The sequence below is a fragment of the Channa argus genome, chromosome 22 (genome assembly GCF_033026475.1).
Source record: "Channa argus isolate prfri chromosome 22, Channa argus male v1.0, whole genome shotgun sequence".
Taxonomy (NCBI): domain Eukaryota; kingdom Metazoa; phylum Chordata; class Actinopteri; order Anabantiformes; family Channidae; genus Channa; species Channa argus.
Genome location: NC_090218.1, coordinates 3,895,898 through 3,910,615, shown reverse-complemented (window position 1 = coordinate 3,910,615; position 14,718 = coordinate 3,895,898). Strand labels below are relative to the sequence as shown.

Genomic DNA, 14,718 nt, shown 5'->3' with positions numbered 1-14,718 from the left:
CTGGGAGCAGACTAGCCCCTTCTGATTTATTTAGGCTCCGCTCAAGGTCAGAGCTGTCCCTCATTCTCTCTCCATATCTCTCACTTCATCATCTCCTCCACTTCATGTTGTTTTGTTTTTGCTCTGTCCCACAAGCATTCTCCAAATCCTCTGAAAAACCTACACACATACTCTTCACCAAATCATCTCTGACAGCAGCTTTTTATTTTCTCTTTTTTCCACATCAGAGAGAATGTGAGCTGTGAGCCCTTTAAAGTTCCCTCACATCACAATAGGCCATATATCATATACAGTAGTTTGTTCACTCGTACTCAAAAATAAACTATATTACGCTTATTCTTTTTCCATGTTAACTGTTGTCTGCATTTTCATTTAAGCTCCTTGACTTTATTTTCCTTTTTATTGAGACTTTTGAGCCTCCAGATTGAGACCAACACTACTGTACACTTTACGACAGTATCACATTGTAGTATATGCTGTATTTTGTTCTCTGAATTTTGAAATATTTCCCCACTAGTTTCTGTAGAGTTTAAAACAGCATTTGAACTAAATGAATACATTAAAATGATAAACTACATGTTTAGCTTAGGTTTCAGTGGAGACGCAGCATTTTAATCTATAATAAATTTCCAGTTCCCATTTTATTTCAGAACGTTGTGTAATGTAATTTAATTGTTACAGATATGTGCAAAAATGCCACATTGCTGACATGGACACTCTGCAAGCCATATTGCAATCTTTCCTATTCCACTTAAAAATACAAATTAATTTAACGTAAGCACATTAACCAGTGGGGTAAAGTGCTGACTAATTGCTTTATAATTGGTGAAATTATAATTATTTTCTACATTTAGTATTCTTTATACCCAGAGGCTTGCAGACTGCTACAAAAATGTCCATTCCCCCAACACAGAAGCCAATTGCTCAGTTGTTTCCACTTTATTTCTTCTAGTCCTTTCCCCATTTGGCTTTTTTGTGTCGTCCACATGTGGGAAAACTGAGCACATACATCGGTACAGCCATTTTTCCTAACATGTAACTGCATTGAAACCTTTTTCTTATTACACATAACACACTAATGACCACTCTTGGATAAGCACATACTGCAAAAAATGCAAATGATTCCTCAGCTCTCAAAACTCTCAGCTAGAAACCATAACACTGACCTACTTACAAACTTTTCTCCTCAATGTAATTTTTAAATGGCCAAGTTTTTAGTGTTCAGTTTCCATATACATAGTATAAAAAGCCTAAGTGATAAACTATACCTACTCTACAGTGCATAATGTTGTAAATAAAGCATATCCTAAAAGGTATGGTATTTAACTAACATACTAACATGTGTGGCAACTAGAAAAATCATTTCCAAAAAGAAAATGCTCTGTGAATGCTTTGGCGCTAAAAGAATTTTCCAAGCAAAGCTGGAAGAGCTGAATTAAGGCTGAACTATTTAAAAATAGCTGAAAATTTTGCTTTTGCTAAATGAGCTGAAACATTTACTATAAAAATGTAAAATAAATTTGAAAAAAAGTAGAAAATAAGCAGAATTGAAGGTTAACTGTTTTGTTATAAAATAAAGAAAAAGAAATACACTATTGTGGCCTGGAAATGACCAAAGCTCTTAGATTTAAGTCTTTCTTACCCCTTACCCCATCCCCTTTGTTTACTGCAGGCCCATCGAGAGACAGAAGTGTGTCACTGTGGATCAAAGTCAGTGGTATCATTCAGTAAACACAGGGTTGAAGGGATGGGAAAGAGACTCTCCTCCTCTGGTCCCATTCTTACACTCCTCAGTCCTTGCTGCTCGCATTAAGAAAAGGAACCATAGTGAAAGATGGAGACAGACTGATAGAGAGAATGAAGGGATTTGGCAGGTAGGAAAAGTAAATAAGGGAGTCAGAAGAAGAGAGAGGATAGGACCCATCCACACATCTCATCATGCATCATTATTCCTTAAGTCATAATTTTACAGTTTAGCTCTTTGTGCTCAAAAGCCACAAGGATACTCTCAATGGTCTCAAAGAGGCAGAGAACTGAGTGTGGGGATAGAAAAACGGGGGAGTTCATTTGTATTCAAAGACCTAATACGTCAAGTAAGTCTGTTTTGTAAGTAAGTCTGTTTCGTGTGTGTGTGTGTGTGTGTGTGTGTGTGTGTGTGTGTCTGTGTATGTGTGTGTGTGTGTGTGTGTGTGTGGAGGAGACATGCTCTACTGCAGCACTTCTCTATTGGAATTTGCCACAGGCTCTTTCATCGGTACAGGCCAAGAAAACAAAGGTTTCCTCAGTGATTCATTGGTTAGAATGATGGTTCTGCAGGAGAACTGTCGGCAAAAAAACTGTGATTTGTTATAACAGATTCGAGTACCCTAAATGTTTCTTTAAAAGGTTCATTCGAGGTCCTGGTAATCGTGGCTTTTTAAGTGTTTCGGCACTGGGCTGTGTCAGGTCATTTATTGTATGTGGAGCTGATTGAGGACACAGCCACTTTGTACATGCATTCATGTTACAGGACACTGGGAACAAATTATCCTCTGTGTAGTGGGAACTATGGAACACTGCCAGATTGCAACAAGACACAGTGGAAATACCAGCCCAAAAACACTGAGTGTTGCAGATGTCCCTCCCCCCTCTCCTTATATGCACAACTTGCTCTCTCTCTCAGTCTGACAAGGAGGCCTGAGGGTTTTGTATCCTTTGCTGTTTGATTTGCACCAAGGGGAGATCATGTTTGTTCTCCTCAATGCAGCATTTATGGTTTAAGATTCTCCTCACGACCTTCCGCTGCTCCTGAGCAGCGAGCTATCTGTCTTCCTAGAGTGAACAAACAAGAAAAGAACAGGCAGAGGGAACCTGCAGCTCTTTTCATCCTACCAATAAACCAAAAGAGGGGAGTTTACCTTTACTTTATAATAGCTGTTTAGCACATACCTGGTGTTTATTTTATTTATTTTTTTAATGAGGCAATTTGCAATAATGAGGGGTAAATACAGCTTTGATAGATTTGAGTGTTGTCACAGCTCCACCTTGTGGTGGCACATCAGGATCCTCTCCATGCTGTAATCAGTCATTTCATTCTAATTGTCTGCCTTCTATTCTCTTTTCCCACACTGACTGACTGTTTTCCTTTTTCTTATTTCACTCTCCTCTACTTTATCCTAATTTTACTTTTATCAACCCTCCAATTATCATTTCCAACCTTGACTTTCTGGCACTTCCTTCCTGTTATTCCTTTCCCCCCTATTATCCATCCTCTACCTTTCCCTTTCGAATCCTTCCAAACTGTTCCCACAATCGTCCTTCCCTTTCGTCTTCCACTCTCTTTTCTGTTTCAAGATCATTATCGGGACGCATTGTAGGAGGAGTGTGGTGGTTCTTTACTCTGATCATCATCTCATCCTACACGGCTAACTTAGCTGCCTTCCTCACGGTGGAGAGGATGGTTTCTCCCATTGAGAGTGCAGAGGACCTGGCCAAACAGACAGATATCGCTTACGGCACTTTGGACTCTGGCTCAACCAAAGAGTTCTTCAGGGTGAGTTGGTGTTAACAAGATTATTGGTCTCCTCTCATTCAGGGAGGTGCATTCATGCAGGACTCGCATGGTTAACACACTAGAGAGAAGAGCTGTTAAACATTTGCAGAAACACAATGAAGCTTAGTAGATCTCCTAAGCAGTCCTGTGTCAAAGAAGTTACTGAAAAGAAATATAACCATTGCTCTTGATTAGGTTTAGGAATTTAAAAATTTTTTTTAGTGTGCATCGACACAGTTACTGGGATGCTGGGTTTTACAGAGCCCATGCCAAAGCAAGTGATAAAGTTACATTCACGTTATCCTGAACATGTGCAGCACATGAAGATGTACTCCAAACAAAATCCTCTCAGTATGCAGCACTTATCCCCACCAGGCTAATGCAGCTTTTCAGGTTCTGACAAAATCTGTGAAATACTGCATCTTCTGTATCTTTACCCTGTGATCTTTACCCTGTGTCGGATTTGAGATTTTTTAACATTTCCTCCCCTTGAAAACTTTTTACCATTTAAACCCAGTGTAATCAAAATAAAGAGCCTCTTTACTTCTTTGTGAAGAAATTAGCTCCTACTGTTAGCAGCCCCTTTTTAGGCCTACGGTGGGTAGGGGTAGAACCTCCTTATGTAACATTACATGACATGTTGCTGTTAAAAGGAAAGATAATTGTTCCTTGTTTTGGGGAAGATTGTGATCAAACAAAATCTAGTAAATGTGATACATGTTCTTTCTACCTGTCTTCCCCATCTCTCACATCACATCTACTTTTCAACCTCCAACCTGCATTTAAAACCCCACAGCGGTCAAAGATTGCCGTCTATGAGAAGATGTGGGGATACATGAAGTCTGCCGAGCCCACAGTCTTCACCAAGACCACAGCTGAGGGCGTGGCACGAGTCCGCAAGTCCAAAGGGAAATATGCGTTCCTCTTGGAGTCCACTATGAATGAGTACACAGAGCAGCGCAAGCCCTGCGACACAATGAAAGTGGGAGGCAACTTGGACTCCAAAGGCTACGGAGTTGCCACACCCAAGGGTTCACAGTTAAGGTGGGTGGAATAGTGTAACAATATGTTCTACGTGTTGTTATGGTATTCCACCTTCCCTGGTGTGCCGCCTTTTCTATCTCTGTCACCACTTACTGCTTGGTGTGGGTGGGTGGGGCATTTTGTTTCTTTATTTTAGGGCAGAAGTAGTGGCTGATTGACATCTGTGTTTGTTGCATGCATGTGAGGGTCATTGTGTTGATGCAGGGAGGTTTTTATTTCATTTATTCTGTCTTCACAGCTCTCCACACCAGGTAAATCTTTGTGTTTGTGCTTGCTGTTTGGGCAAAGATGTTGCAATGGCATGCTTGAAGCATTAATAACCTCATTTAAAAATGTCTTATCTAGAAAAAGCCATTAAAGTTCATCTGGAATTTTATACACAAATGTAAATAGGTATTTATATTATTTATATATATATATATATATATATATATATATATATATATATATTTAGCTAATGCTACTTCAGCTTTTACTCACAGTTGCTTGGTTCTTTCTTTTCCACTAAGTGACAGAAATAGTGTTTTGGGAGCCATTTGAATACTCAGCCCTGGGTAACTCTGCCAGACTCTGTCACTGCCTCCTGCGCATAGTGGAATTTACAGACCTGCCACAGAATACAGTGTCATTACTGTGGGGAGTTGCACTTTCAATCCGTTCACTCATCGATCAAAGCCTCCAGCAAGGTCTCACCAAAGGGAATGGATAAATACACTAAAGGCAAAACTGCACAGGTGTGTGTATGTGTGTGCAAACCAGGAGAGAACAGCTTCATGATTGCTGGATTGTTGCACATGTAACAAAAAAGAAATACTACGGAGAGCCTAAGCAAATCTGCTGAACACTGTTACCATTAATCATATGCAACTAGAGGGTGCACGGAAAACAATAAGCTAACACTGAACAGATAGGAGGAAGGTAATTTGTTTTAAAAAGGAGCCAACTCCTCACAGACAGTAAATCAAACCCAGTTAGTTGTTTTCTGTAAATTCCTCTGCCTATGTTGAGCCTGAAGTCGGGCAGAGAAGCTACTGGTTCGTTTTGCAGCCAAGCTGGTGCCAGCTTTAAGCCACTGCTTTGACCAGGAAGAGTCAGATGACACGATGACAGATCGTGGTACTCCCCTTCTGTGGGCCTCCATCTTGTTGTATTTAGGGATTATCATCTTCTGTCAGCCCCTTGTCTGGATATCAGCGAGGAAACACACCAGCAACATCAAGATTGGGCCACATTGTTGGTCAAGGCTGTTCATTCAGGTGGCTCTGCAACAACACAATCACCTTTAACAGAAATATATCAGCTGTGTTGCTTTGTGTTCCATCGCCATTACTGACTATTTTGTTTTATTTTTCATAATGATACAAATAAATTAAAAGGATCAAAATACACGCTGAGGCAAATCTCTCTCTCCTCTATCATCAGACATCACTACAGCAGCCTTCAAGAGAGCCCATGAAATTAAGATGCACATTTATTTTAAACAGCTTTTCAAAGACATGTTATGCAAGTCAATTATGATTTTCCAGAACAGCTTAATGCTTGGAAATCCTGTGAGCTTTGAATTGGCTGACACACATACATTATATAGATGTGTAAAACAGGTCTGAACTATGTGGAGGTGTTTTTTTTTTTCTCAAAGCACTGGCTGATGCTGATATTTTGGGACTGGATGTGCTCATTGCCAAAATATTTTTTGAAAAATGTAAGGTTTAAAATGAGAATTTTCAATGAAGTCTTGTATTTTGCACATTTTTTCCTTACTGGGTAAGAAAACATAATACAACAGATTTTTCATTCATAATTAGCTAGAAGAATTCAGCTGAAGCTAGTGGGTGTAAGCTACTGTAATGCCAACACTAAAAATTCAGGCTCCAGCTCCACTAGCTTATTCATGTACTGTGCACATGGTACATTACATTAAAATTAAAAAAAAATGTCCTTCAACTACCTCATTTCGAATTTGGACAGATCAGATTTTTAATAAAAATAAATTGACCCTATACATCAGGCAGATGCTGGTGTAAATCTCTTAATGTACTGTAACATTAATATTTTTGTGCACAGAACTACACATTAATGTAGAGAGATTTGAGTTCAGTGTGTGTTTGGGTCCTGGGATGGGATGTAACCGTTTAGACCATTAACACACTTTTCCACCCTTGTCCCTCTCTTATTGCTACTCCTCCCTTCCCCCCCCTCCCCTCTCTTCCTTTACTCCCAAATTGGACAGCATACTCACCCCTCTCACCAAATATGTTTTATCGTTTTCAAGAAGTGCAGTTAACCTGGCAGTCTTAAAACTCAATGAGCAAGGCCTGTTGGACAAATTGAAAAACAAGTGGTGGTACGACAAAGGAGAGTGTGGCAGCGGAGGCGGTGGCGAGAAGGTTAGCCGCTATGTCCCTATGCCCATGTGACCTTGATGCGGGTAAACAGAGAAATGTGTTTTGTTGGTAACAGGGGCATCTGCCGGGTCGATCCTCATGAAGCAATGCTGCTTATTGACAGTCTCATTCCAAGAAGCGAGAGTCATTACTGCTGAAGTATAAATATTCGCTGTAGTATTAGTACAAACTGAAATGTTGGCCTTTATCATCATTAGCAACTTATTTAATTTAAGTATGGAATGTGATAATAGTAGTATCGTCCTGGGTTGTTGTTGAAGGATACTACAAACCAAGTTTCTTTGCTACAGCCTTTGTGCTTGTTGTGATAAAGGTCCCGGCAGTATGTGCCTGTTCCAGAAAAGCGATGCAGCCGGGGCCCCACGTATATGTCTGTTAGCTCTACCCTGTCCCTGTAGGGTTTACCAACAAACCCAACCCTGCAAACTGCTGCCTAGATGAGCAAAGAGACATGTAGCATAAGTGGGGCCTGTTCCCGGCTTCGTCACTTTGTGAAGAGTACTAAGTTGCTCTTGTTGGGCTTCTTCTGATTGAATAACATAAAATAACATGTCCTATGATGTTATTTATGTTATTTTCCCCACCCCACCCTTCCCCGTCCCCCGTGATTTGAAGAACGCCTGTAAACCTTGCCGTATTGAAACTGAGTGAAGCAGGAGTCTTAGACAAACTGAAAAACAAATGGTGGTACGATAAAGGGGAGTGTGGACCCAAGGACTCGGGAAGTAAGGTCAGTCTCCACCAGCCTGGGAGCCTCCCCTCCTCTCTTTGTCTCTTTGCACACTTTCATAACGCTGGCAGTACTGTTCTGTTATTACAGCAGGCTGGCTGATATGACGCACACACATAACACTGAGAAAGAGCCAGAGCGAGTGACAGACATGCAGGTAGAGACTTAAGGCGTAGCCTGAGGGATACAGCATGACAGAAACAAGGCATGACGCAACGCTAAGAGTTTTACGGCAGCTAAGCTATGTGTTGCAACTGCAGATGAAGGCTCACACTCACACTGGTTGTCACGTACAATGATCCCAGGGCATGTTCAGACATTACTGTATGTCACATTAGATGTCATTTCTACTGTATGCCTCAGGTGTAGTAGCACACTGAAGACTGATCCACATTGGTGATGCACTGGAGCATGGAGAGTGTGGCCACATTTGAAACAGAGCAGCATGTACCCTCCACATCAGTCATGTCCTCCCAGTCAGACCCCTATAGTGCAGGACTCACACACATGCTTTCACCTGCAAGTGAGGCCGAGCATGACAGATGTTTGGATAGAGGTAGCAGATTGAAAACCTCTTAAGAATGTAGGTGATTTATTGGAGAGAGAATAAATGAGAGAGGTCAGAAAGATAAGCTGCATACATTTTAATATACAGCAAGGGAGTAAAAATGTGAATGTAGGTGAATGCAGAAAAGCTTGTGGAATATAAAGGGAAAACTAAAGGGCCAGTTCATCCAAAATACAAAAAACACATTTCTCCTACCTCTAGTTGTATCTAGCCATGCAGATAGCTTTATTTACATCTTGAAGAGTAATGGTCCCTGCTGCTTTACAGAACTCAGCCTCAGCAGTTTTCACAGGCACTACCTCTAGGGACTACCTTGTGTAGAAAGTGGCTTAAGGCCCGTGTACAATGGACAACCTTTGGTCTGAGAAAGGTAATAGTGATGAAAAACGTTTGGCTAAAATATTTGGCAGCACTGAAAGCTGTGATCCCAGAGGGCACAGTGGAAGACATATCCATGGTTAATTTGGAGCTTTGGATTTCAAACATAGCTGCAAAGTGCAAAAGAAACAGAGTTACCAAATAAATTATGAAATTGGAAGCATAAGAGTTATTAAATGTACCTTAAAGAGACAAATCAGACAATATCAGATCTGGGTGGAGCGATAGGATTGGAACATTTGATCTTTTTTTATTTCTATAAATTTTCCTCTTTATGTTTTTGCTGATAAAAATAAAACATTTTACATTTACATTTGGACTGATTAAACCCTACTTATAGTCTGGAGTCTAGTACCAGAGCCATTAGATGAAAGCTAGCGGACATCTCAGCAACGAAGAACAGTACCCAAGTACACTTTTGAGATACTGTGCTTGTATTTTACTTGAGTGTATTCAGTTGTTTAGCACTTGTTTCACAGAATCTAACTGTTGTGTTTCCATGTAAGCGATTACAAAACTACTATCTTATTACTTTTGCACATCTAGCAGTACTCACAGTGTAAATGTGTGGCTTTTGTAATTTGGTTGAACTTACCCTTTAAAGCACAGGTCTATAACTCTTTTCTTTCTCCAATGTATTCTAAATATGTTAGCTAGGGTTAGAGGATAGTTTTTGGCTACATACAGCTGTGCCTCAGTAGACTGAGAGGTCACAGTAGTGCAGTGAAACTTGAAGTGATGTGTGAGTGTGCATGCATGTTGTGAAATTTATGTGAGTTTTTTCAAATTTCCCTGTTATGTGTGATGCCAATGTTGAGTGACTGTTTGCACTTCTACCCCTGCTATAACTAGCGCTGACTTCTGTCTTTGTTCCTCTTCCTGCTGGCTACAGGACAAGTCCTCCCAGGCCCTCAGCTTGAGCAACGTGGCGGGGGTCTTCTACATCCTCGTCGGGGGCCTGGGCCTGGCCATGCTGGTGGCCCTCATTGAATTCTGCTACAAGTCACGCAACGAGGCCAAGAGAATGAAGGTGGAGGCCCAATCCCAATCCCAGTCCCAACACGCCCATTACCCCCATTCCCACCGCCACTGCTGCCCCTGCCAGACAGCCAGCCCACACCATAGCCCAGAACCTAGTCAGAGCCAAAGCCAGAGTCCGAGGCCCAGCCCGGGCGCCCATAACTTAGTCGAGTTTAGTGAGGTTTTCAATGGGTATGGCAGCGATGGGGAAACTGATAAGATGTAGTTGGGGTTTTCATACAAGGTCCACCTAAGACTTTGCCTCCCTCTCACTAGCTCCCTGCACAGACTGTAAGTGAAACCTATCATTACCCCGTGCTAGCTTTGCCATGCTGAGTGACTGTTGTGACCAGTGGCAAAATGCTTCCCACTCTGTCTTATCTGCTCACTATGTGGTGATGTGACGTCCTCGTCTGCGTTCAAGCTTTTTTCTCAATGTCAAAGGAAGCAATGAGCCATCCTCAGACATGGCGTCGCCTCTAATGCTTCGCAGCTTGTGTGGTTGCAGACGTTGGCCCTCATTTATGAAGCGAACATAATGTGTGACCCATTTTCCTGCCAAAATCAGAAATGCATTAGTCACTTTGAACTTAACGGGAAGATGACTGTATACCCGTCTAATTTTCAAATTCAGTTATATTAGAAAGGCACAAAATAAATGCCAGGAGTGATCACCATTATCAAAATTAGAGATTTGATTAGAAAGTGTAGTGGTTTGCATTAACAGGCGTAAATGTGAGAAATGTACACATTTGCATAATTTGCATAGGACTCATAAGAACAGTCTTAGAATACATTTCTAATCTTAAAGGCACCTTTGACCCAGTGGAGTTTATGCATTTGATGAAACGTTGTTGTTACTGGAATACAACACAAAATGTTGCCTCTTTCAGCAGGTAGGACAGGATAAATGAGGACCAATGTCTTACTTGTACACACATTATACTTGTGAGGGCATTTCATCCAACCGCAAAACATCTGCCCATCTAATGTGTAATCGTACTCTCTGTACGTTTGTTTTTCCATAAAAAGCCATCGCAGGTTCTTTTAAGCCACACACACACAAACACATACAGTTCACACACACTTGCTGGAGCTTAGGGAGCTTGTTGTCTCAAGTCTATCAGTTTCAATAAACCATTCATGTAAAACAAAAGTACAGCTTTAATTAGAGACTAGCCGTGAGCACACAGGAAGTCCTATATATTAAAGCCATATTTGAACACTATACATTGTAGGCCTAAAGTAAACATAACTTATGTATCCCTCGAGCTGAGCTACTATTATTGGTGTGAGCTGATTTTGGCCAGATATTTCCCCAAGGTCCTTGACCATTAGAATTTCATATAACCCACTCGGTGTGTATCTGTCCAGCGTAGTTATGTGTCCCTCATCAGCACTTCAGCACAAACTCTTCATTAGCTTGACTGTTGCTGAGTCAGCCTCCCTGTCCCACTGCCTGCAACTATCACTCACTGTATAATAATTCTGTCGCTATTGGACATGTACATGTAGTATGGGGCTGGCTTGATTCTGTCCTGAATGGCTATGAAAGGTGTTTTCTGGCTCTGTGGTTCTGCAACCTTAATGTATACATTTGAATGTACAGCTGCAGTGTATTTTACCTGTGTTTTTTACAGTTCATATTGACACAGATTGGAGTTTTAGTTTTACTCAAACTTGAATGGCAACAACACAATGGTAGTTAAAATATAAATGTCAAATATTTGGATGTTTAGTAAGGCCATGCAGCCTACATCACACTGCTCTTTTATTAGTTACTAGCTGAAGTGCTAAAGGTCCTGGGCTTCAGAAAAGAGCATAAGTAAGCATTGTGGTGTGGATCTATGGGTAACCTTAGCATCCAAACAACCAAATTACTTTATGATTCAGATTTCTAGGCATGGATCATGTGTTTTTTCACTTCTTTGTAAAGCAGTCCCATGTAAGTGAACATTCGGTCACTCGTCAATGTGGATTTGTGACTGACAAATCCGCATTAACAACCACTATGACATTAACAACCGCTTCAGTGAGATTTAATCCAGGTTTTAATCACCAAGGAGCTCCGCTGTGAAAAATACAATGCTATGGGTTTGCCCCCTTTTTTCTGAACCCTGTCTCCCATTAATTACATCCACACAATCTCCTACTTAACTGTTTTCCCAGATATGTAAGGAAGCAAAAATGAATGAAGGAAGCTTTGCATTAATAAGAGAGCAGCAGGGCAGGTGGTGATGGGCAAAAAAAGCTCCACAGTTCCCCTCTGTGTTTAGGTTTAGGCAACAAAGGCAGTCTGGTGGAAAGATTTTGGATTTGGTTTTATGTACATGTTACATGTTGAAACGATGGATGTTTCCCAGACCACAAACGTTCCCTAACCAAATGCTGTAAGTGCCGGAACATTACCATAAGAAAGAAGTATAATGTCCACGAATGTTGCTGTTAGTGATGTTTAATATAATTAAGAAAAAAAAAAACATGATCCCACCAGAGGAAAAACAACACACAATCTGGTCATAATTACATTTCTTACAAACCATATTTGCAAATTAGTTGTATAAGCTATAAATAAAGTGACAAGGTTGGACTGTCCATGGTCATCATGTTCCCAGATCTTAGCTTTTTTTTTTTTTTGGCGTTACACAACTGATAATAATTGTCAGAGCTACAGCATGTTCACAAATAACTTTAAAGGAAAGTATGAAAGAGTTTGGGTTTTTTTTTTACTGGGGTCTAGCTCAGGGCCTAATTTGCTTATAAGACTCAGAAGTCTCCTTCATGTATTATAAAGAATTGAACAAGTGATCATATTCTAAAACTCCAATCTGCCACTGTTCAGTTATCTTTATCATCTACTGTGTACACAAACCTATCTCTTTATTTTTTTCTCAGCTAACATTTACAGAAGCCATGAGGAACAAGGCACGTCTGTCCATCACAGGCAGCGTTGGGGAGAACGGACGTGTGTTGACGCCCGACTGTCCCAAGGCCGTTCACACCGGGCCTCCCCTCCGCCAGAGCTCCGGCCTCGCCCTGGTCTCCTCTGAGCTCCCGTGAAAACCAAAAACCTTTCAAGTGCCTTATTCCAGTAACAACAGACAAAAGAACAATAATTGCGCCACCCACGAAACCAGAAGAAACTAACCACCAAGAAAAAACAGGACAGGACCGACAGAGGAGCAGACGACAAATCCCACTGTTAGACTCGATGTGGCTTGATGGATTCTCTGTGCAAGCCGGAGACAGAACAATCACAGTCAGTGGGTTTATGTGAATCCACTGGAGCCATTCAACCTTTACAACTCCAGTGATGAACGAGGAACAAAGTGGAAGAAAATGGAAAAAAAAAAAAATATCATGATATATGATAACAATGAAGACCAGAAAACTGTACACTTGAAACTCAAAACTGTGCGTGTTTTAGATTGCTGTAAATTGGCAAGAACTGAACCACAGTCAAGATTGTTTTCAAACTGAACAGTGTTTGCTACACAGTGAGCAGTGTGCAAGAGACAACCGTCTCACTAGATATCAACAAGTGACACTGGGGAAGTCGTAGCCCAGTGCCGTGAAGATATGATGGAGAATATTTGTATTTATAATAACAAAACTGAAATCTATTGATATTGAATATATGAGCAAACATAGGAAACTGTGAAAATAAGTAAATATGTATATTCCATAAAAAAAATGAAGAATCTAGCTGTACATAGGGATGACTGTGTAACATGCTTGCTTTTTAAACAGATGTACATAGCAGACATTGTAGTGGACAGGAAGACAGTTCTTTTTTGTAAACCATCTTTAAAGATTTTAATCATTGCAATAATGAAAAAGATGATGCCACTTAAAGGAGGAGGCATGGGAAAGGCGGTGTTTAAAGTTGTCACGTGTTCAATACTTAACTGTATTATATAGGATCATTCAAAGTAATCTAAATGTGAAGGGGTATCAACTGCCCAAGTATTCTGATACCTGTTAAATACAAATTCATAAATATATTCAACAATGAATGTTAACTAGCTCCACACCCAATCCTTAAATCACAACCCTCACTGTGCAGATGTAGACCCAGAGAGTTGCTCACGAATAGAGCTTTATAAATCAAATTTCTTCAGTCAGAATAGAACTATTTTTTCCATTCTTTCAAATATTTTTTGTACTGAGAAATTAAAAAAAAGAAGCTGTCTGACTTCTTTTTTTAAATGTCGACAGTCAAATACTATCTGTTTAGATCTTTTAGATCATTATGTGTGTGGAGACGAGATGAAACCATGACATGGAATTGAAAAACGCTCTCATTTCCCATTTTACGTTCTATGAAGTGTCTATGGTATTGTATTTCCAGTAAGACGTCAAACCCGAGCTGATGAAGCCACTGTTTGTATGTTAGAGCCCTTACTTATTGAAACACTGTGGATCCTCTGGGGCGGCTGAACACACTGTAGCAGAAATGTATTTGCTCCAGTCTCACTGATAAAGTGTCTCATCTCATCTCTTTTGGAAAGTGGATGGACAATCTGCCATAGGATACAAAACGCCACATCTTCAGCAAGTTCTTACCCAGTTCATTCCCATACATGATGTTGTGGCTAGACAGAGACGTTTGAAGCAGAGAAAAACCAGCTGAAATATTTCAGGTGAAGCCTCTTTGTCCTTCTTATTTTCGTTCAATTGTACATCTTTATTTTGATCTTTTTTAAGTAAAAACCAAGTTCAAATTGTGATGTACTGTTATTATTTGACATAGTTAATATTTGTGGTCCTCAGAGGATGATTGTAGAGCTTGTGCCCTCACTGATTCTGAGGCTTATTTTCCCTAGTTTTTTTCAAACGTTTAATTACGTAACTACAAAGGAAAGGTCAGGTAGTAATGAAGCATAAAAATGTACACAATGCACAGCATGAGAGAAATAGTGGCCCTAGGCTGCTAATAACTGGATCTGAAAAAATCCTTGACTGTGTTCAGGTCATAGTGTATCTGGCATCCTCGTTTATTGCAAAGGATAAAACCCAATCTCTCATTTTTTCCTTTTTC

At 40.4% G+C, this 14,718-nt stretch overlaps 1 protein-coding gene across 6 annotated transcripts in view; it reads left to right on the top strand.

Annotated features, from left to right (window-relative positions):
• LOC137107790 (glutamate receptor 4) overlaps nt 1–14,405 on the top strand; it is a 92,195-nt gene extending 77,790 nt beyond the window's left edge. Inside the window, exons 12-16 of one of the 6 annotated variants that reach the window (XR_010912083.1) lie at nt 3,334–3,532; nt 4,329–4,576; nt 7,597–7,711; nt 9,550–9,968; nt 12,573–12,713. Coding sequence is in view for 3 of the 6 variants with exons in the window: in XM_067491779.1 (XP_067347880.1) it covers nt 3,334–3,532; nt 4,329–4,576; nt 7,597–7,711; nt 9,550–9,687; nt 12,573–12,737 (865 nt within the window). In the remaining 3 variants the exon portion in view is untranslated. Of the gene's footprint in view, nt 1–3,333; nt 3,533–4,328; nt 4,577–6,848; nt 7,005–7,596; nt 7,712–9,549; nt 9,969–12,572 lie in introns of those variants that run through there. The other 5 variants (XR_010912082.1, XR_010912084.1, XM_067491779.1 and 2 more) reach the window with 5 other exon arrangements.
• Nucleotides 14,406–14,718: the final 313 nt, after the last annotated feature.